Raw genomic sequence first — 22,241 nt, forward strand, 5'->3', positions numbered from 1 at the left:
TGTTACTGGGTAGGATCATACTGAAGACAGGTGAGTTATATATGAATGCTTCCTGAGAAAATTGGTCACAAAATAAACTGAGAAATGCATAGTGCCTCTGCCCCAGTGACTTCACATGTTGAGGGACAAAGCCAGAAGGGATGCCTCTGCCGTGGGAAGCCCAGGTGTCTGTCTGAGCTGGTAGTCTTCCTGGCCCCTAAATCTCCACTCAGTCCCCTCTACCCGGCCTGCCACACCTGGAGCAGTGCACTGCAGAGCGAGAAAGCAAAAACAGGATTATGGCAGTTTGCTCAAAAGGGTCGACAGTCATGGGCTATTATTTGCTGTGAAATGATCCTTTATTTTAGGTTTTTAAATGATCAGTGCATCCTAATTCTGTCTGACTAATATGTAGGCAATTTTTTCTAATTTCCATGTTTCCATGATTTCTGTTACTGACATTATTGTTAATTTTATAAGAGCTGGGCTTCATGTGAGTTTTAATTCAGAATAATTATACCTAATATTCATCACCCTTTGAAGACTAATATGGTTGAATAAAATGTTGTCAGTCAACTGTTTCTCTGTGAACAAGGAGGCAGTGGCTACGTTTTTCACTGTTCTTAGTCCCATTTATATGTTCGCTGGACTGTAGTAGATTCAGCCTTAGTGTGATGAGAGGTAAGGATTTATTATGCAATAACATTGCTAGAGCAAATTGTTTTATGACTTTCAATTAAGTAGCATTGACCTACTGTGTGTGTCTTGCTCTCAACTTGAGCTTCCGTAAGAGAAGCTTATGGTTGATTAATTACTCAAATATACTTAGTTAGTGTGCACTAACTAAAATTACACTCATGCCAGTGAGCCCCTGAAATCTTTCAACCTTTTAGTCATATGAAAGGCACAGATGGGTTCAGTGTGCTTCAGTGAGAAATCAGGGGCTTTAATATTGTTAGCAATAAATAGTTGCAGATCCGTTTCAGATTCTGCTTTTAGGAATGAAGTGTCTTTAATTTTCTCTACCTGATATACCACTTCCCTCCATCTTTCCTCCCTGTTTTCCCCATTTCCAGCCCCCTCGAGGCGCCACATCTAAGCCTGCCCTCCCCTTCAGCACCTAATACCTTTCTTGTTTCCCATCAAAACCATCCTCCAAGCAGCAGGCAGGGTGATCTTTAAAAGCACCCATCAGTTCCTGTCACTTCTCTACTTAGAATGCTTCCTGTAACATGAGGACGATGGTTAAAATTCTTACCATCAAGGCCTGCAAGGCCTTCGCTGTCCTGGCCTCTGTGTGCTGAGGCCTCACTACTCTCCTGTCTTCCCCAATTCCCCTTGCCCTTATTCTCAACCCTACTGGCCTTCTTTGTCCCTTAACACTCGACCTGCTCCCTTTCTCCTTCCTCGCTGCCCCTATCCCCCAAGCCTCCTCAGCCTCGGATTCAATATCATTTCCCTGACTCCCAAATCTGAACTTGCCCTCCCCTCCCCACCTGACCACATTTTCAATGCACCCTATACTTTTTTTCCTTTCCAGCACTTAGCGTCATTGTGTGAATCCAGGTATTTGTACTGTCGTGTGTGGGTAGCTGTCCTCACGAGCCTGCAAGGCCTGGGAGGGGTCCACCATGCCTCCTCTGTCACCCCCCAGCAGGCATGCAGTCAATATTTGTTGACTGACTAAATGAGTGTGGATTTATTCTGCTGTTGCTGCAGGATTAATCTGACTGCCCTCTGTGACTGAGACTTGGCTAAACTATTATTCTTCACAGGTGATAATTCTGCTTTCACTTGAGAGTACTTGAGGCTCCCTACACATAGGGGTCAGAATCTTAAACCATCACAGGCCACAAGGAGAGAGCATCTCTAACAGGGGGCTTTGTCCGCAACTTTATCTGCTTGCTTGTAGCGTCATCCCAGTTGGGCTTTAGTCAGGGGCTCTTAAGTGATTCAGGTTTGGAAAGCATCTTCTATTAGAGCTAAACTTGTGATTCTTGCACTCCAGACCACTGCTCTCAGCAGGTGGGCCATGAATTAAAAATGGTCATAAATTGACAAGCAGAATTTTGCTTCCACTTAGAAATGTCTATAATAGGGCCAAAGATGTAATTAGGTATCACTGAAAGGGCTTCCAAGTTCTTCATGCCTTATCATGCAGATGCTCTAGAAATCCAGCAACAAGGAAACAGAGTAACTTGCCTTAAGAGGTCAACTCAGTCCAGCCGGTGATCTCTTGTGGGAAAGGCAGTGCATGTGGCTTTAAACAGGTAAACAGAAAGCTTCTGCTTACAGGCTTCCATTTGTAACTGCTTTGCTTTTCGCCTTCTTATCTACCATTCATGGGTTTAAGAATTCTGTAGTACTCTGGGATTTTGGAGCCAAGTGTTATGTCCATTTTCATGTCATCTAGAGGTTGTGAAAGAACTCTGGGCAAGAAATAGAAAACAAGAGTCTAAACATTATGTCACTCTTCTAAGCTATTTTACTGTCTAATCATGAGGCTTTCAGAGAAAGTACAGATGACCTGTTCTTTGTCATGACATTTTATGATCTCAGCTTTAGTATGTTGGGAGAACCTAGTGGAACATAATGAATGGGACCTTATGATGAGACACATCCCCACATCCCCAGAACAGTCCTGTGTTATTCTTTCCCAATCCTGGACATTGCCTCTCCTTATTCTGTCCCTATTCTGAGCACACCCCACCCCAGGTGTTTGCAGCAACGCCTGTCAATTATCCCTGTGGCTTCCTGTTTTTAATGCTTTTCTGGTGCTGATTATCCCAGCCAAGGGGTTTCAGACATATCCCCAGGGAGCTTCTGATGCTTTCGCTATAGCCTGATGATTGCCCAGGAGGAGGGGGAAAGCAAGGGGACAGTTGTGGGAAGGGGTGTGCCCAAAGCTCAGGCAGCATCCGGTTGGGAATGTGGTAGCTGCTAGGTACCAGTAGTCGTGTGCCACTCTGGCCTCCCTGATGGAGGCTCCTCCTTGGTAGTGGGCAGCAGCTTGGGAACACCCAGAAAAGGCCTCACGGAGTGCCAGGAAGGCCCTGACCTCCACGGTAGGGAGTCCTGCCTGCCAGGACCCTGTCTTCTCTTGTCAGATGGCTCAGCTTGGATCAAGCTGCCAGCCTTCCTTTCTTCTCTGCGTCTTGCTTTGTAAACTGAGTCTCAGAAAGTGACATGTCTCTATGATGTCTCCTCCTTCAGGAGATGCCACCCAACTTTTGTATGCCAGCTCCTGGGCTACCTCTAGGCCATATGGAGATTTTGTGCACATTATAAAAAGGGGTCCCCTGCCCCAGGCAGGAGCAGCCCCAGGCCAGGGCTCAAGGCGTGTGCAGCAGAGCTGGGTTTACTCCCACCACCCTTTCCCCAGTCTGGTGGTTGCTCTGCCAGCCTTCCAGCCAGAATTCCTCAGTGGCCTTGATGGAGACAATTAATTGGCTGTGAGATGGACCAGGTTTCAACCTTTCTAAGACTGTCATCTTTTATTTCATTTTAGAAAATATTACTATAGTCTGTATACTAATACTGTATTAGTCAGTATTCTAATATATTTGCTACTCAATCTGGGGAAAGGCATCTGGCCTCACTGGCCTGAGGACTTCTCTCCCTTCCCATCCCTTCTTACTGCCTTCCTTCTTCCTTCTATTCTGAGCCACAGGCACTTACTTTGCTCTAAAAACTGGCCAATTGTAATTGGCAGGTTAATTTTTTTAAAGGATTCTCTTAGTAACAAACAGCTCAGAGGGCAGAAAGGCTTTGCTTATGTTTGTTAGGTTATTTCTGGGCTTTCTCTCTTGTGCTTTTCCTTTCTCCATCACTTTGGAGCTCATTGCTTTCTCCTTGGACTATTTTACCATGTGGGTGAAAAATAGGTGGTACATTATAAAATTATTTAAGAAAGTCTATTGTTTAAAGTCTTGTTTTCCCACAGCTCCATTTAGCAGACGATCAATAGGTGTGTTGTGGGTCATTGTGTGCATATCAACAGCCTCAGTGATCAGTGATGTGAAGCTGTAATGTAGAAAATGTTCTTTCTCGAAGCTGGAGACTATCTGGTTGGAAAATTTCATCAAATATGCTGGGGTTCACTTAACCCTTGGTTTATTGTTACAACTACCATTATTATTATTATTACTATCCAGAACCATTTACTAAGTGCCTGATATGTGCAGGGAACTGTTATAGATTTTATTTCTTATCCTCACAATGGTCGTGAAAGATGGTGCTGTTATCCCAGTTTCCTTACCCAGGAGACTGAGGTATGTAACTGACCCATGTTCACACAGGTAGCATGTGGTGGAATCAGAATTAAGACCCTAGTCTTGTGTGATTTAAATGTCTACACACTTTCCGTAACATCAGAGGTTCTTGGCTTTTTCACTGAAGCTCCCAAATGCAGAGGAAATCAATACCTAATGCCTGGGGTCTATACCCTTTGTAGCTAGAAGTAGCCAGCAGCCAGATCAGAATTTCTTTGAAGTCTCATGCTTTAATCTTTAAAATTTATGCAAATTTAGCTTTCTACTCCATAATATAAAAGTATAAAAATAATCCTTTAAACTACTTGACATAGAATAAAATTTGAGCTTCTGGAAGAGCTCCTGTTTATTCTTCTCACATCCCTTTCTGCTCTGCTGGGTCCCACACCGGGTGTCTGCACACCTCGGTTGTGAAGGTCAGCACTGCACTCTGATGCATCACAGTTAAATCCTTAGTACCAGTTTTGTTGATAAACCTTTCCATTAAGGTGCAAACTGTCACTTGGCCAACCCTCAACCATAGAAGTCATCTTAACAGAGGGTAGAGTCCCTAACACTTCATAGACAAATCCTAAATCGGTCTTTGTTGATTCTTCATGGAGATCTTTGAGTGACATCTGTTTGGCTGGAAGTTTAGAGATGATTTAATCTTGTGGTTTGTAAACTCTTAATTTTTGGAGCCAAAGTTATTTTTCAAATGAAACTATTCTTGGAACTTTAATTTATTTATTTATTTATTTGTTTATTTATTTGGAGACGGAGTCTAGCTCTGTCGCCCAGGCTGGAGTGCAGTGGCGCGATCTCGGCTCACTGCAAGCTCCGCCTCCCGGGTTTACGCCATTCTCCTGCCTCAGCCTCTTGAGTAGCTGGGACTACAGGCGCCCGCCATCTCGCCCGGCTAGTTTTTTGTATTTTTTTTAGTAGAGACGGGGTTTCACCGTGTAACCCAGGATGGTCTCGATCTCCTGACCTCGTGATCCACCCGTCTCGGCCTCCCAAAGTGCTGGGATTACAGGCTTGAGCCACCGCGCCCGGCGCCCGGCCGGAACTTTAATTTATGAAACAAAAAGTAAAGACAGTCTAGTGACCACTGAGGCTGAAGGCCATGTTTGTGTGGTGTGCCCTGGGCTGAGGGTACTCCAGGGACCCCAGATTCTGCAAAATGGATCTAATTCAAAGCACTCATTTTACTGATGGGGAGACTGAAGCCAGAGAGCTTGAGGGACTTGTCTGTAATGACCCAACTGATTAGCAGTAAGGAGCCAAGCCAGCCAAGTGCTTCTAAGACCCTTGAAAGTCCTTGAGGTTTTCTTGTCATTTGAAGAACTAATTCCCTAACTGCCCTCAGAGGTCCTGGAGGGGTCCTGGAGGGTTGGGAAAGAGAGTGTGCATGAGTCTGTCTGATAGGGGCCTCCCACATGTATTAGCACCATGGCAGGGTGGCCTTAGTGTCAGGAGTGAGACTGGTGCCCTGGGCCTCAGAGACAGAACTCAATCCAGACTGGTGACCTGCTGCACAAGCTGCCCCACCTCTCAAAAGGGCCTTGTAGAAGCTTCTCTGGACGTGAACAGCATGCTCTGTAACAAAAGCCTGAGCCCTCCCAAGTGTTGCTCGAGGCATGCATTCTCAAGGTCACCGTGCAAGAGTTTCGGAGTAACACTAGAGCTCACCATTCCCTTCTCCACCTCAAAGCACTGATTCAGTATTCTACTCTGTTCTTCTCCTGATTGTTGATTTATCTCTGCTAACTCTCTATCATTGTAGGACTTGAGCCAAAGACATAGCTCTTTCCCAAGTGTGTATGGCAATTTGAAAAATGACTGAGTGAGGTCATTGATGTTGTTAAGGTGTTAGAGTGTGTTGGGATCCAGGGAAAGGGTTTACAGGGGGAAGTGCACCAGGGCCCCAGAGAGGACATTGTTCAAGAGCTCAGCCAGGCCACCACACACCTCCACAGCCAGAGTGTGGAGGGCATGTGGGGGCCACATAAAGACCTGCTTGGTCACCTCTGAACCACTGCTGGCCCCAGGTTTAAGCTGACCTGTGCTGACTTATATGTGCAGGCCTTATTAAGCACAGCCTTGGCAATCCCCTTAAGTTTCATTTTGATTTTCAGAGAACTTGAAGTGACTATTAAACTTCTATAAAGATATGAACTGCTCCACAATCTAGCGTTACTGATATGGTCATCTCTCTTTTATTTTTTTTCAATTCATCAGCTAAACACCAATAAAGCCTACTAGAAGACTGCCCAGTATCCAACTCCCCAAATCCCTCTACCTCAGGAGGATTACAGCAGAAGGGAATTACCCCACCTCTGCATGGGGTAATCTAAGAGAGAGGACTGTCTGCTCATGCCACTGTGGGATGACCCTTGCTGCCAGGTGCCAGGCATGCTCTGTGATTTGGCTGCAGGCCCGCCCCATCAGTTCGTCCCCTGGCCAGAGAGACACAGTGGGTGATCCCACGGCCTCAGTGTTTGCTCAGCCAAGAGCACTTCAGGCTTGGGCTCCCAAAATTGTACCATTGGCCCTCATCTATTTCAGGCCACATTGACATGGTGCCATCTGGTTTAGCAGTTGTCACCTTGAAAACCTAGAATCCTTATGCCCCGATCCTCAAATAGTGTCTGCACACCACTTTGAGGGCCATAAACTCTACAGCTTCCCTGTTAAATGTGGCTCACTAATTTCCAAGGTGACCTTCCAGCCCTGCTTATTCATTGTAGAAGCCAGATCTTCCAATTGCCTATGTTTAATCTCTACTATTCCTTTTATCTATTGTTGTCTAACCAAACACACCAAATGTAGTGTCATGAAGTAACCACCATTCTATTACATATACTGGATTCCCTGAGGAATCTGAAAAGGGCATAAAGGGATGGCTTGTCCCTGCCCCACACTGTCTTGGCCTCAGCTGGAAAGACATGAATGGCTGGAGTTGATCTGAGCACCTGGAAGCTGGAATCATTTGGAGGCTTCAGAGGCTGGCCTCAGTGGGACTGTGGAACAGAGCACTTCTGTGTGGTCTCTCCATGCAGCTTAGCTTCTCACAGCATGGCAGATGGCTTCTAAGAGGCAGCACCCCAGTAGAGAATTTCTAGACCAAGTGTTCCTGGAGACCAAGGAGAAGCTGCAAGGTTTCTTCTGACCTAGCCTGGGAAGTCACACAGCATCACATCCGCTGCATCCTATTGGTTACAACAGAATCACACAGGTCAGCCCAAGTTCAAAAGGAGGAAAACTAGATGGTCCCTACTGATGCAGGAAAGAGAGCATCACCTTTCAGGAAAGCGTGTGGGATGAGAGATCGTGTTATATTCGTCTTTAGAAAAGGTAGACTGCCTCAGTCCACTGTCTGGCCATGACAGTTCACAACCCCTGCCACATCCAAAATGCACTCTGTCCTTTCTTGAGACTCCCAGAGTTTTTCCTGTTATGGCATCAACTCAAAGTCCAGGATCCTGTCAGCTAAATCAGATCTAGATGTGAATGAGGCACCTTGAATGCCGTTTCTTAGGTACAGTTCCCTGATGATACTTCTTCTCGATCTGAGACCTATGAATGAAAGGGACAAGTTATGTGTCCCCCACACCCAGCAAACAATGGGTATAGGAGATAGGGAAACTGCAGCAGACGTTCTCACTTAACAAGGGGGGAAGGTTGGAATGTATGGCGCGAAAGTCACCAGTCCGTAGCAATTCTGAAGTCCAGCGGGGCAAATGGCAGGTCCTTGATTAAGGTCCAATGCACTTTCTAGGAGTTGTTTTCTGTGGCTCCTGGCTTTTCTGCCTTTTTTGTTTTTTTTTTGGAGATAGAGTCTCACTCTGTCACCTAGTCTGGAGTAGAGTGGTGCAATCTCAGCTCACTGCAACCTCCACCTCCTGGGTTCAAGGGATTCTCCTGCCTCAGCCTCCTGAGTAGCTGGAATTATAGGCGTGCACCACCACACCTGGCTAATTTCTGTATTTTTAGTAGAGACGAAGTTTCACAATGTTGGCCAGGCAGGTCTCAAACTCCTGACCTTAAGTGATCTGCCTGCCTTGGCTTCCCAAAATGTTGGGATTACAGACATGAACCACTGTGCTCAGCCTATTTTTTTTTTTTAAGAGACAGCATTTTGCTCTGTTGCTCAAGCTGGAGTGCAGTGATCACTGCTCATTGTAGCCTGGAACTCCTGGACCCATGTGATCCTCCCACCTCAGCCTCCCCAGTAGCCAGGATTACAGGTACACGCCACCAGGCCTGGCTAATATTTTAATTTGTTGTAGAGATAAGGTCTGATTATGTTGCCCAGGCTGGTCTCGAACTCCTGGCCTCAAGCAGTCCTCCCACCTCTGCCTCCCAAAGTGCTAGGAATACAGGTGTGGGCCACCACACCCAGTCTGGTTCTGCCTTCTGGGTTTTTAGTTCTACCTTCTGAGTCATGTTCTCTTTTCATAAAATGTAGTCTGTGTTATAGCTGAGTATTTCTCAGTCTGCTTCCTGCTCATAGAACTTGAAGGGTCCAAAGGATTCTTTTTATTAGTTACTGTCTCTGTTTATTACAGTCCAGGATAGTGTAATTTGTTGAAAATCTTAATGGGTTTCTTATGTATCAATTTATCATCCATTTCATTAGACAAAACCATACCCATGTGCATCTTTGCATAAGCCTTTTTCTACTTTGAACCTTTTCGTGGTTACGGTGACATAGCATCCTTAAGATTCTTTAAAAAGTCTTTTGCATATCTAAAACAATCTGTGAAGCACCACCTTAAATCTTTCTGAAGTCTTAAAGCAGGGTTTTACAGTTGCACTGTTGGCCTCCTTACTCTGAGGCTTTATTTTCCTACCAATGCCCTATATTTGATCTTTGTCATGAGGCCCTTTCTAACTTTGAAAATCTTTTATTGAGAGAGGTTAGACATAGCTTTATTTTTGAACTCTGCAAGTCCTAGACCCTAATTTATATTTACTCTAAATTCTGATTGCAAACTAAATGACTCCTTTGTTAGCTCATCTGTGTATGCACCTTAAAATATACAGCCAAGAGAAAGCAGCTGCCACGGGTGTTTTGCCTAGAAGCCTCTTTGGCTAGATCCATCAGTTCATTGGGGACACTTTTCATTTTCTACATTACTGCAGGCATCAGTTTTGCTCAACTTTCCACCACTGCAAAACAAGGGTGAGTGTCTTCTATCTTCCATTAATATCTCCCTCACTCTATTTTTTTTTTTTTTTTGAGATGAAGTTTCTGTCTGTTGCCCAGGATGGAGTGCAGTGGCACAATCTCGGCTCACTTCTACGTCCGCCTCCCAGGTTCAAGCAATTCTCCTGCCTCAGCCTCTCAAGTAGCTGGAATTACAGGCGCTCACCACCACGCCTGGCTCTTTTTTGTATTGTTAATAGAGATGGGGTTTCACCATGTTGGCCAGGCTGGTCTCGGACTCCTGACCTCAGGTGATCCACCTGCCTCAGCCTCCCAAAGTGCTGGGATTACAGGCATGAGCCACTGCTCCTGGCCCTCACTCTTCTTTAAACTGTCATCAAATCTCCACCAACCCCATCAGGCTTCCTTAAAAAATTCATGCCACATATCTTAGGTTTTGTTGTACCACCACCTCACTTTCAGGTATCAAATTCTGCTTCATTTATCTATTGCTGTGTAACAAACCATGCCAAACTTAACAGCATGTGCCAACCATCACCTTATTATGCTCACAGATTTCTATGGGTCAGGAATTTGAACAGGATGCTGTGGGGAATAACTTGTCTTTGCTCCATTATACCTGGAGCCTCGTCTGGGAATACTTGAAAGACAAAAGTGACTTGAGTGGCTGGAGGTGACTTGGCTGGGTGGGAGCTAGAATTATCTGGATGCTTCTTCAGTCATATGTTGGCTCCTGGGTTGGAATGATTCCAAGGCTGGAGTCAGCTGGGAGAGTTGACAAGAGCACTCATATGTAAGTTCTTATTTTCTCTAACTCCTTCCTTTAAATTTTTTTTTTGTTTTGATTGTTTGTATGGTTTTTGTTTGTTTGCTTGATGTCTTACTGGTAGAATCATTTCTTCCATTTCTTTTGAAATCTATTTGAGAGTTTAATAATACATGTAAAATAGAGAATAACATTAATCATTGTGGAGTCTCATGGAATAAAAGTCAATAGTTCTAAAGAATGAATAGTGAAAACTAAGTCTCTCTCCTTCTTGACCCTCAGCCACCCAGATCTCTTTTCCAGAGACAATCCTTGCTACTACTTTCTTGTAGATAGTCTACACATTTACAGATCTTTATGTATATTCACACACAGACATCTTTTATTCCCACAAAATGGTACATACACCATGCTGTAGTTTGCTTTTTAAATTTAAAAGCAGTAGATCATTCCGTATCTGTATATAAGTAGTACTGCTTCATTCTTTGTCATGGCTGTATACTATTCCAACAGCATCTGTTTATCAAGAAATAACCCATCATCATCTCAGAAAGTAACCCAGTGTCCTCTACTAATGGACGTTTGGGTAATTTCCTGTTTTGTTGTTGTTTGGTTTACTATTACATACAAGCACATGTGTTTGCGTATGTATTGAGGTATTTCAGGAGACTCTACATCTGCCCTCTGAGGGAGGTTCCTAGCTCAGTCAAAGGAAATATGCATTTTTTGGGTGGGGGGACAGTTTCACTCAGTTGCGCAGGCTGGAGTGCAGTGGCACGATCTCGGCTCACTGCAACTTCCGCCTCCTGGGTTCAAGCAATTCTCCCACCTCAGCCTCCCAAGTAACTGGGATTACAGGCCTAAGCCACCATGCCCTGCCAGAAATATGCATTTTAAAATTTAATAGATACAGTCACTGGCCACTGAAAATGGAAAAAGAGAGGAAAGGAGAGAGAAAGAAAAGAGAAGGAAAGAGAGAGAGAAGAAAGAAAAAGGAAAGAAAGAAAAGAAAAGAAAAAGAATTACATAGATATTTCCAAATTGCCTGCCACTGAGGTTGTATCATTTTACACTCCCATAAGCAATATATGAGGTAAGCTGTTTTGCTTCATTCTCATCAATAGTGTATTAGCAAACTTTTTGGAACTTTGCCAATTCTGACAGGTAAAAAATTATATTGCACTGTAATTTTTATGTGTCATTCTGTTATAAGTGAGGTTCTGCATCTTTTCATATGGTATTTTCTCTTATGAACTGCTTTTTAAATTTGTGCTTGGAAGATGAAATGGTGCCCAGAGATTAAGCAATATGCAAATTATTTAGAAATCACCTTTCTGATACAGGTTTTATTCTAGTTAGCTCTTTTTATCCTAATTAATATAGGGCATTCTGCAGGCTACTACGTAAGAGTCAATCTCCCAACTTTAGTGAATGTTTATTAAAGAGTGCCCCGTCAATTTTAAGGAATGACTTTTAATTTACAAGTATAGATATTTCCACCCTGATTTGATAATCTTCACTCTACCAAAAGCTGTTATGCTGGAACCCATGTTGTCTTATTAAATGAATTTTTAAAAATTCAATTCAGCAATGACATGAATGAAACAATTAGAAAGTTTGACCATCAACTGGATATTATGGATATATTACATTTTTTTAGCTGTGATAATGGTATTGTGGTCTTATTTGGGGGGAAAGGGAGTCTTTATCTTTTAGAAATTCCTGATGAAATAATTATGAATTAAATGATATGATATCTAGCTGGGCATGGTGGCTCAAGCCTGTAATCCCAGCACTTTGGGAGGCTGAGGCGGGTGGATCGCTTTGAACTCGGAAGTTCGACACCAGCCTAGACAACATGATGAAACCCTGTTTATCAAAAAAAAAAAAAATTAGCCAGGTGTGGTGGTATGTGCCTATGGTCCAGTCCCAGCTACTCTGGAGGCAGAAGCTGAGGCTGGAGAATTGCTTGAACCAGGGAGGCAGAGGTTGCAGTGAGCCGAGATTGTTCAGCTGCACTCCAGCCTGGGCAACAGAGTGAGACCCTGTCTCAAAAAAAAAAAAAAAAAAAAAGATATCTGAGATTTGCTTCAAAATAATTCTAGAAAGGGTAAGTGGATAAATGTGTAGATGAAATAGTATTGGTCATGAGTTAATAATTATTGAAGTTGAATGTGGAACGTGGTATTCTATTTCTGTATCTGTTGAAATTTTCTAGAAAAATTTAGAGATTCAACAGATAAGTACTAAGTTTGTATCATGTGCAAGATATAGTTCCCTGTGTTGAAGAAAATAGACATTTCACAAGTACACAGGACCTTGTTTACTTGTTCTGTGCTGTAAGCCCATCCTGAGACTTGTTCTGTGCTGTAAGCCCAGCCTGAGACACTGTACACAATAGATGCTCAATATGCACAAGTCCTGAAATCCAGCCCACACACTCCTGCCCACAGGGCTGCTCTAGTTCTGTTCCCGCTAGCAGCGACCCTGATGATGTGCTCCACAAGACAGCAACAGACCAGGTGCTATGGGGCTTGAAGGAAGGTAAAGTCTCATTCATTCAGGAATTAGGAAGGTGCTTCCGGGGAGCTCATGGGGACTGACATTAAGGTGCCTGAGACAAAGAACCCCCATCACATCCAAGACAATGCTTCTAAGCAAAGTGAAATGGCCCCTTCAATTTAACAGGAAGTATTTCTTTTAGGAGCCTGTTAGGGAGTTACTAATGGTAATCAGGGGTCACAAAACCTTACAACATAACCAGTCCTTATCTGCTCTCTCTGGGCCTGTTTTATTTACAGTCCAGAATAATATGATGCCCAGAAATGTGCTGCTTAATGAATGCTCTCTCATGAAGAAGAAGAGTAGATGGTGTCATAAGAAAGAAGAGAATGAGAATTAGGACATTATCAAAGGAAGTATCAGGAGTGCAGGGTGGTATATTGGTCCTGTGGGTATGTCTGAGTGATCACTTAGCTCAGAGGCTGAGGAAATCATGGTTTTAATGGTTGCATGCAGGTGTTGGTATAGTTGCCTCAGAATGAGAAGAAAAAAAGAATTTTTAAAAAGCTAGTTACATCTTGACTAGAAGAAGGCTCTTTTGAGAAAGCATCAATGTCACATTACAAACGCCATTCAAATCTACCAAATGGGCCAGATGGTTGCCCCAATACTGCGTGCTGCCAGCTGCCCATTGCTACAGATGAAGTCTTTTCTGCTGACGTTCATGCAACCCACAAGCACACTATGGAGTGTTGATTCTTTTGATGCTCTTTAACATGTATGTGTCATCGCAATTATAAACCATAAATATACATGACACCATGCAATAAATAAAATTGCCCAGCTTCCATTCTGAAAGGGGAGGAGACTGTATTTATGACCTGAGAAGAGAGGGCGGCTAATATTCATTTTCCATTCTTTATAAATGTCACTCCTCTCTAGTTGGATGCTCTAGATGGCTTTATTCTCACCAAGCCTTATCCCTCCCAAACAGCACAGACTCCTGGGGCTAATACCTTATGCTAAGTGCCAGGTTTTAGAGCAAGCCTGGACCAAAAGTCAGGCAGATACAATTCAGGGGAATCCAAATAGTTCTAAATTAAGCTAAACTATTTTATTTGACACATACCAAAAGTTCTTTGCAGGTCACATAAACAGGCAGGTGTACGATGTAAAAGGAAGTAGGTAAATGGAAGCGCATCAGCTTCTTTCAAAAAAGACATTTTCCTCAAGATGCATTTCTTTTTGCTTTGAAAGAAGCTGATTCAGTGCCATTCACCTATTAAGTAGGCAGCACATTTATTTGTATATGCATCTATAAAGCTCAAGTGCCTTTTCCCTCTACAAAAAGCTGAGCTTGTGTTTATGGGGCTGGGGAGGGGTGCAGGGGGTGCTAAATATCCCACACAATTCAGGCAGCCACAAATATATAAATGAACTGGCGGAGATAGAACCCCTGCCCCCAGGCACATTCAGTCTTATTCAGGAAGACCTGTTTAGAACACAACATCTTTATTTCAGACCAGAGACCCCGGAGAACACGTTTCATGGCTCTATAAATACAAGGCTCAGATGCTTCGTGACACCCAGCATTTCTGCTTTTTAACATGTAAATAAATGAATGCTCAAAGCAAGTAAATATCTATGTGTTGAGTTTACAATCTTGTCTTTCAGAAATATCGACAGTATATGGCAGGACTTCTGGCTCCTCCTTATGGTGTTATGGAAACAGGCTCTAACAATGACAGTAAGTGGAAAATGTGAACATTTTGTATCTAAAAATTTGTCGTGTGGTGTGTGTTTTCATGTGACCAAAAATATGTCCTACACCAGCTTGTCAGAGTAAGTCTCCAGACTCTTTTGTGGATAAACAAACCTGCCAGCTCACACTGGAGATATTTTTAAAGAAATGGTTAATATAGTATTATTCTGTGGTCTTAGCTGATAGAGAGCAGTATGCTCTGGTGCCAGCTGGAACTTCAGCATGCATAGAATACTTTCATCTTATAGTGAAGCTTCATCTTATAGTGAAATCCAGTGTTGTTTCTGTGCCCTTTTAAAGAAGGGATGCACGAACTGTATTTGTCTCAGTCCCTTCTGGATACCTGAGAGCCCCACCTCTTGCTTTTTTTTTTTACTCTATTGATGAAGAGAAGTGGGGTGAGTCACTTATTTAATCTTCTAAATCATAGCCTTTGTGAACTAGATGCCCTTACCACACACACACACACACACACACACACACACACACACGCAAAGTCACTATGGAAGATGACAGGTTAATTTGCTTAACTGTAGTAATCATTTCACTATGTATATGTATATCGAAACAGTGTGTTGTACATATTAAATATTTTTAATTTAAAATATCCAGGCCTTTTATTAGAGACCAGTCTCTGGCTGGTCAGCAAAAAAAAGGAAGTTTTTCTCTGTGGTTTTCTTCTCTTGTGGGTCCCCACTAGACTCAGAGAAACCCGTATGTCCCTGGAGTCTTTTGATCTGTTCGTGTGTGTCAGAAACATGGTTAGCGTTCGTTACCATTGCATCTATGAGTCTCCCTTATGAAGCTCTTGTGTGTATACATATAACAAGATTCCAGGTCCTGGAGTCTTTGGAGCTATAGTGCTTCAGCCAGCAGACCCAGTGATGTAGCAGGTAGGCCCTGCGTCTTTCAGTTCCTCTTCCTGTGTCCTAGAATTCCCACCCTCCCTCACTGACTCGTCACTCACTGCAAGAGATCTTTCTCTGTGCTTGACCATGATCCTGAGTGAGCATCTTCCTTCTCCTCCCCTCATTTCACTATTTCTATGCAGCCTCTGCTCTGTCTCCCCATTTGCTTTCTGCTTTCCTGCAGAGGAGGAGGGTGGGAGGGAAAGGCTTGTCCTTCCTTTCCTCTCTTGTTCGTGCTTTCTTTCTCTCCTGACTGAGCCAGGGATGGCTGGCTAATTAAAGGACCTGAGTTGCAATCCCAGCAGTGCTGTCTCCTGGCTGATGTCTGGCAAGGCACTCAGTCTCTCTGTGCCTCAGTTTCCTCAGAGGATTGTTGTGAAGATCAAGTGAATCAAAATATGTTAAGTGTTTCAAAGGGTGCCAGGCATGTAAAAAGCTCCCAAATGGCATTGGCTATTATCTCCTCACCTCCAGTCACTCTTCAACCCCTCAAAGTCTGGCTTTTGCCCCATACTTCTTGAATAAACCATTCTAAAGTTACCAGTGACCAACCAATAACCAGACCCGATGGTTCCCGTTGCCCACGTCCAGACTCCATTCCGCCTTGGCTCCCAGGGCACTGCTGTGTTATCCTGGTTTCCTCCTCCCTCTCTGGCCACTCACATTTTGGTCTCCTCCATAGGTACTTCTTCCCTTCCCCTTACTGAAGAGTTTAGCCATGGCTTCTTTTCTCTTTCCTTCTGCATACTCACTTTCCTGTCTTCCATGGCATCCTTTCCTGCAACTGATACAAACACTTCCCAAATCAACACCTCTGTTTGATCCTTCCAGGGGCAGCCTAACTTTCCAGGTGACCTCAGGTTCTCTTTCTACCTGGATGTCCTGCTGGCCCCTCAAGCTCAAAGTGTTGATAAGGGAACAGATTCTGATTCCCAAAAAACCAGTCCCTCCTCTGGAGAGGCCGGTTTCTGACAACTCCATTGTTCCCCTTTTGTGCTGGGCTCCAAACTTCAGCCATTTTGGACTCCTCCTTTCTCTTGCCATCACCCTCTGAGGCCAGCAGCTTGCCCGGGCCTGGCCCCTTCCTTTGTGTGTTCACAGTCTTCCTTTCAGTTCTGTCTTCAGCCACTTGGCCTCGGGCCTCATGTCTTTGGATTTTAGGGCAGAGATGACTCAGCTGGCTCTGAACCTTCACTATCTTACTCTTGGTCTAGCCTAGGCCTGATTTCCCCAAGCCATTTTTTATTTTTTATTATGAAGAATTTCAAACATACAGAAAGTGGAGAGAATGGTACAGTTAGCACCCTTATTTTCATCACTTTGTTTAACTGATGTCAATATTTTAGTACTTCAATATATTTCTTAGTAGTAAATTAATATGCATTTTAATATTATTTTTGCCATATTCTCCTAATCACATATACATGTCACTCCAAATTCATTACCAGGCATTTTTGAAAATAAGGACTTTTCATGTATAACCAGAGCCCCACAATTACACCTAAGAACTGGCATGATTTTCCACCACCCAATCCATATTCAAATGTTCCCAACCGAATGTCTTTATTGCTGATTGCTCAAACTGGACTTCAGTCAAGGACCATGCCATCTGGTGTTTATGTCTTAAACGTCTTTTAATGTTGGACAGTCTCCTTCCCTCCTTTCTCCTGATCATATCACTTTGCTGCTTGAAACCTTTCAGTGATCGTCCATTGCCTGCCATGGAAGATGAAATTCCAAGACTATTAATGTCTTAACCCAACTGTCAAGTTCCTGCGTGGCCTCAAATCACCTTTTCAGTGTCATTTCTCTACAGATACTCTAATTTCCAGTTATTCATATATGGTGATTTGTGCAACTGTGTATTTATCTTATTGAACCTGCTAGAAAGTAAGCTTCTGCTATATCCCATAACCTCATACAATCAACCCTAGTTCTTTCAGATGGATGATGGATGGGTGGATGGATGAATGGACGATTCGGGATGAGTTTCAGAGTGCCGACCTGAGGCCATCCTTCCTCTTTCTGACAGAGCTGGGAAGTGATAGCGAGCCTATTAATACTCTCTATTTCAGAGAATAGTTCTTCTCTGCCTCTTTCCTGACTGCATTTTTATGTCTTGTGCGGTCCCAGGTGTGGATCACAGCTTCAATTAGAGAATGTTTCCAAAGTCTCTTTCATCCTCACCCCTCCTGCATTGCATTCTGTACTACTGCCTACTAGGATGAGCCCTCAGGTTTTTTTGTTTTATCGTTTTTGTCTTTGTTTTGTTTTTTTGAGTCAGGGTCTCACTCTGTCACCCAGGCTGGAGTTCAGTGGCATGATCTTTGCTCACTATAGCCTTAACCTCCCTTGTTCAGGTCCTCCCACCTTAGAACTCCCAAGTAGCTACAGGCATGTACCACCATGCCTAGCTAATTTTTTGTAGAGATGGGTTTCGCCATGTTGGCCAGGCTGCTCTCGAGCTTCTGGGCTCAAGAGATCCACCTGCTTCAGCCTCCCAAAGTGCTGGGACTACAGGTGTGAGCCACTGCGTCCAGCCGGCACTCAGTTCTTTTAGTGCTGACACTGTAAATCCTGTGCAGCCCCTTGTGTAAAAACAAAATGTCCTGTTTACTCAGAATTTGGATTTACTGTATTTTTTTTTTTTTGTTGCAAACCACTTCATACTGCTCTACTAGTTTGAAGATAGGTGCAAGCCACATGTAAAAATGACCTATGCTTCTGTCTCCTCTATATAAGGCCACTTGTGCCTGCTGTACTGAAGGCATTAAGCTCTGCTGCAGCAGTGAACCTCCCAGTGTGGCCACCCTTACCATGTCAGTCAGGGGAGAAGCCTGAAGGAGGTGAAAAGGAATAGGACTGCCTGTAGTAGATACTCATGAAATGTTTCTAAATCAATGACAAATAAGCAAATGGATGAGTCATTAGCCTTCTAGCTAAGAACACTGAGATACCCCTGGAAACAACCTCTGCCGTGCTCAGACTTGGAGATGGCAGGAGTTTGCTTTGCTCACAATGGAAGTTGTTTTCCAATGTCTTTCTTGTGCTACTTGCCCCAGCTTCAAATCACTAGAGCCGAGTGGGGTGGTTTGCAAAGTAAAATCACAGCATGGGAAACTTAGGAGTTGATGTGCCTATCCAAAATTCCAAGTGTCCTGGTGCCGAAATCAGTGGAATTTGTTGCTTTCATGGTGAGAATGAATCTGTGATGAGTGTTTACCTCTGTGAAAGTAAAGCATATGGTAGAAGCAAAATAAGCCTGGGTTTTGGTGTCTGGGCACATGGCCCTGCTCCTGATTCACTGATTTATTTAAGCAGCATTATGTAAGTTTTTATATTTCTAAGCAGCATTATATAAGTTTTCATGGAAATGCAAATTGAAAACACTGAAATTTTACTTGGTTTGGTTCAGCAAAATTTCAATTCCACTTTACTGGTTGATTATACAATTCATGGCCTCTCTCTGTCTCTTTTTCCTCCTTTAGGGATTCCTGACAAGGAGAACGTGAGTAGCTACTCTCTGTGCCTGTCTTCTAAAAATTGTTAAAAGGTAAAAAATAATCATGGTAACCCTATCAGCAAAGAGAGCTCTTGACCCACATTCAACAGAGCAATAAATATTTTTCTAATCTCATTCTGGCATCCTTGGCAAGTCACTTTGAAATAGAAAGGGCAGAAGGTTGATTGCTCTGACATGGTCGTCACATGTCCCTGATTTTAACCAGTCTGAAGAAAGGTTATTCTAGGGGGCAAATGCTACAGTTACTAAGTGTTTTCTTTTTCCCATGATGCATACATGGCAGTCAAACAAATCATTAGCCTAATAGCATATAGAAAACTAGTTGTTTTTCCTTAGCAGGAATACAAACGATGAAATTCAGGGTCAGTTGATGAATTTGTCTAATTATATCCAAGTGCACTAGTGTTAACATTTCTTTTTGGAAACTGAAAATAATTAATTGCTATAATTGTTTCTGTAAAACTGTATTCTTTCTGTAAAAGAGTAGAAAGTTTAGGACAAAGATTTCACCAAGAAATAGCAAGCATTCCAAGAGTGGTCATGGTTTAGTGGCATACCTTTGCGTGCGAATAATAATAATATTCATTCTATTAACTAACATCTAAATTTAGACAACAACATGGAAGGGTTAATGATAGGAGTGTGCAGTGATTGATTGGAAGCAGTGCTTGGTTGGCTTTCAGATGTATCACCTTATAATTGTATCCTTTGCTGTACCCAAGTGGCAATGTTACAGGATTGTCACCCTTGCCTTTCTCTGCGTTCAGTCCTGTGTCTGTGGGAAGATACACTCTCTGAATTCAATTTAGATTATTTCCATATCCCTTCTCAGATATCAGGCTCTGGCTTTCTTTAGCTCTTCCTCCTTTTCATAGTGTTGGCTTTAAAAGGACTGGTTGGGAATTCTGGCCCACTGCTATAGCACTACAAACGTGGGGGGCAGGGGTTGTTTTTTGCGTTTTGTTTTTTTGTGATGGAGTCTCGCTCTGCCACCCAGGCTGGAGTGCGGTGGTGCAGTCTCAGCTCACTGCAACATCTGCCTCCCGGATTCAAGTGATTATCCTGCTTCAACCTCCCGAATAGCTGGGATTACAGGCATGCACCACCACACCCAGCCAATTTTGTATTTTTAGTAGAGATGGGGTTTCACCATGTTGGCCAGGCTGGTCTTGAACTCCCAACCTCAAGTGATCCATCAGCCTGGGCCTCCCAAAGTGCTGGGATTACAGGCATGAGCCACCACACCTGGCCAAACTTGGGTTTAAGACCTAGCGGTGTCACTTCAAATGTCACACCAAAATTTACTTCGTTTGGTCCAGCGAAGGATTTCAGCTCCTAGCTGTGTGGTCTTGCCCAAGCTACTTGGTTTGTCTCAACATCCTCATCTCCTCTTTAAAATGTGGATGTTACCTTAAAAGGAAATTGTAAATATTGATTGAGATAATCTGTGGAGAAGGCACAGACAAGTAGAGTAGGTAGGCTCAGTAAACGTTGGGACTATTTATTGTGGTTAGTATTTTCTCAAGTCTTGTATCCTTTTCTAGCTACTCTTCACCTCTGAAAAATGTCCTACCCTTTAATAAAGTAACTGTCCTTTTGCCTTTTATGGCTGCCCCTTCTTCAGTGAACCTTGCCATTGATATTTAGTCATAAAAAAATCTTTGTATGTTGAGTCAAGCTCTAGATAATCAGGCTCATAAAGGTTCTAAAGCAACAAACTGATCTTGCCAGCATTTTGGACATGGATGTCCCAAATTATCCATCCTACAACAAATAATACACAAATCATTTGCCAAATAAAGAAGGCAGAAAGGCCTTGTACTTCCTCATCAAGAGACTATCAGTGATGTGGGGAGCTCACACAGAACGTCCCCGCCCTGGGAGGGCTGAAATGTTCTAGGCTTCAAAAGGAAGCGCCGTTGCTCTTGGGCACCCAGTGACCTTTAGGCAGGCTCTCCCTGCAGTGGAACAACAGGCACAGGGCTCTAAGCAGAGGGCCTAACAGCTGTCATCATGTAGCTCACTTTGTGACAAAATAGGAATTTAAAGTTTGCAGAACAATGAGCTTGTCAGATACAATGAACGGTTAGCATGTTACTCTGAAAGATTTGGGGAACTGGCCAGGCCATCTCCCTAATACTAGTGTAGTATACGCTTATTTGTATTTGTCTAGGCTATTGTAGGTCACATTCTCTAGCAAGCAGAGAAGCACACTTTGATTCTCTATTAGCAAGTAGAGTAGATGGATCATCACCATGTGTTATTAGGAAAGCTCTCCAATGCCATCAGTCAAAGTACAGCAAATGAAATGAAAGACATTCATGAGCAGAGTTGAAGCGCTAGAAAGATAAAAAGAAGCCTGAGAGTCTTAAAGTGGTGTTAATTGAAAATGTTTCTTTTGGAGGAAACAAGTTGTGTTATGATGATTTATTTTATCCTTTAGCTTCTTTAACTACATTTTGGGCAATATTATATTCCCCTTATATTTCAAAACAACAATAATATGCCTGTGGACAGAAATAAAAACATTTAGACTATTGTTTCAGTGTCCAAACAGATTATTTGTAGAAAAAAAATGTCTCCTTTCCAGCTTCTCCTCATCATTTTGTTAATCACCATGTTTAACTGTTTTTTGTTTTGTTTTGTTTTGAGACAGAGTCTCTCTCTGTTGCCCAGGCTGGAGTACAGTGGCACGATCTCGGCTCACTGCAAGCTCTGCCTCTCGGGTTCACGCCATTCTCCTGTCTCAGCCTCCCGACTAGCTGGGACTACAGGTGCCCACCACCACACCCGGCTAATTTTTTGTATTTTTAGTAGAGACGGAGTTTCACCATGTTAGCCAGGATGGTCTTGATCTCCTGACCTCGTGATCCGCCCACTTTGGCCTCCCAAAGTACTGGGATTACAGGCGTGAGCCACCATGCCCAGCCACCGTGTTGAACTTTTAATCAAATATGCACACATCAACAAGTGCTGTTTGTGGCTGCCTTGCCAGCTACATTTTCTTCTCAGACTCAGGCTTACCTTGCACAAAAATAAATTCCTTTTCATATATTGCACCTTTGTAGAAACAAATGGATGGGCAGCTACTTGCTGGATTGTTTTGTCTACTATTCATTATAATTGATAGAGACATTTAATGTTAGATGACACAGGACCCTGGAACCTATAAAATATCAAGAAAAATGTTAGAAAAACAACTACGCAGCCAGGACACATAGTGAGACTCTATCTGCGCGCGCGCGCGCGCACACACACACACACACACACACACGCACGCGCTGAATGTGGTGGTGCACACCTGTAGTCCTAGGAGGATCAGTTGAGCCTGGGAAGTTGAGGCTACACTGAGCCATAAATGTATCACTACACTCCATC

The 22,241-nt window shown here is 43.2% G+C and overlaps 1 protein-coding gene across 4 annotated transcripts in view; it reads left to right on the forward strand.

Annotated features, from left to right (window-relative positions):
* Nucleotides 1-22,241, forward strand: part of LOC105514542 (rap guanine nucleotide exchange factor 4) — a 233,895-nt gene that overhangs the window by 84,957 nt on the left and 126,697 nt on the right. For all 4 annotated transcript variants that reach the window (XM_011945959.1, XM_011945960.1, XM_011945963.1 and 1 more), the window contains exons 2-3: nt 14,345-14,417; nt 18,829-18,848. In XM_011945959.1, the coding sequence (XP_011801349.1) occupies nt 14,345-14,417; nt 18,829-18,848 (93 nt within the window). The remainder of the gene's footprint in view (nt 1-14,344; nt 14,418-18,828; nt 18,849-22,241) is intronic.

The sequence above is a fragment of the Colobus angolensis genome, unplaced genomic scaffold, assembly GCF_000951035.1.
Source record: "Colobus angolensis palliatus isolate OR3802 unplaced genomic scaffold, Cang.pa_1.0 Scaffold247, whole genome shotgun sequence".
Lineage (NCBI taxonomy): Eukaryota > Metazoa > Chordata > Mammalia > Primates > Cercopithecidae > Colobus > Colobus angolensis.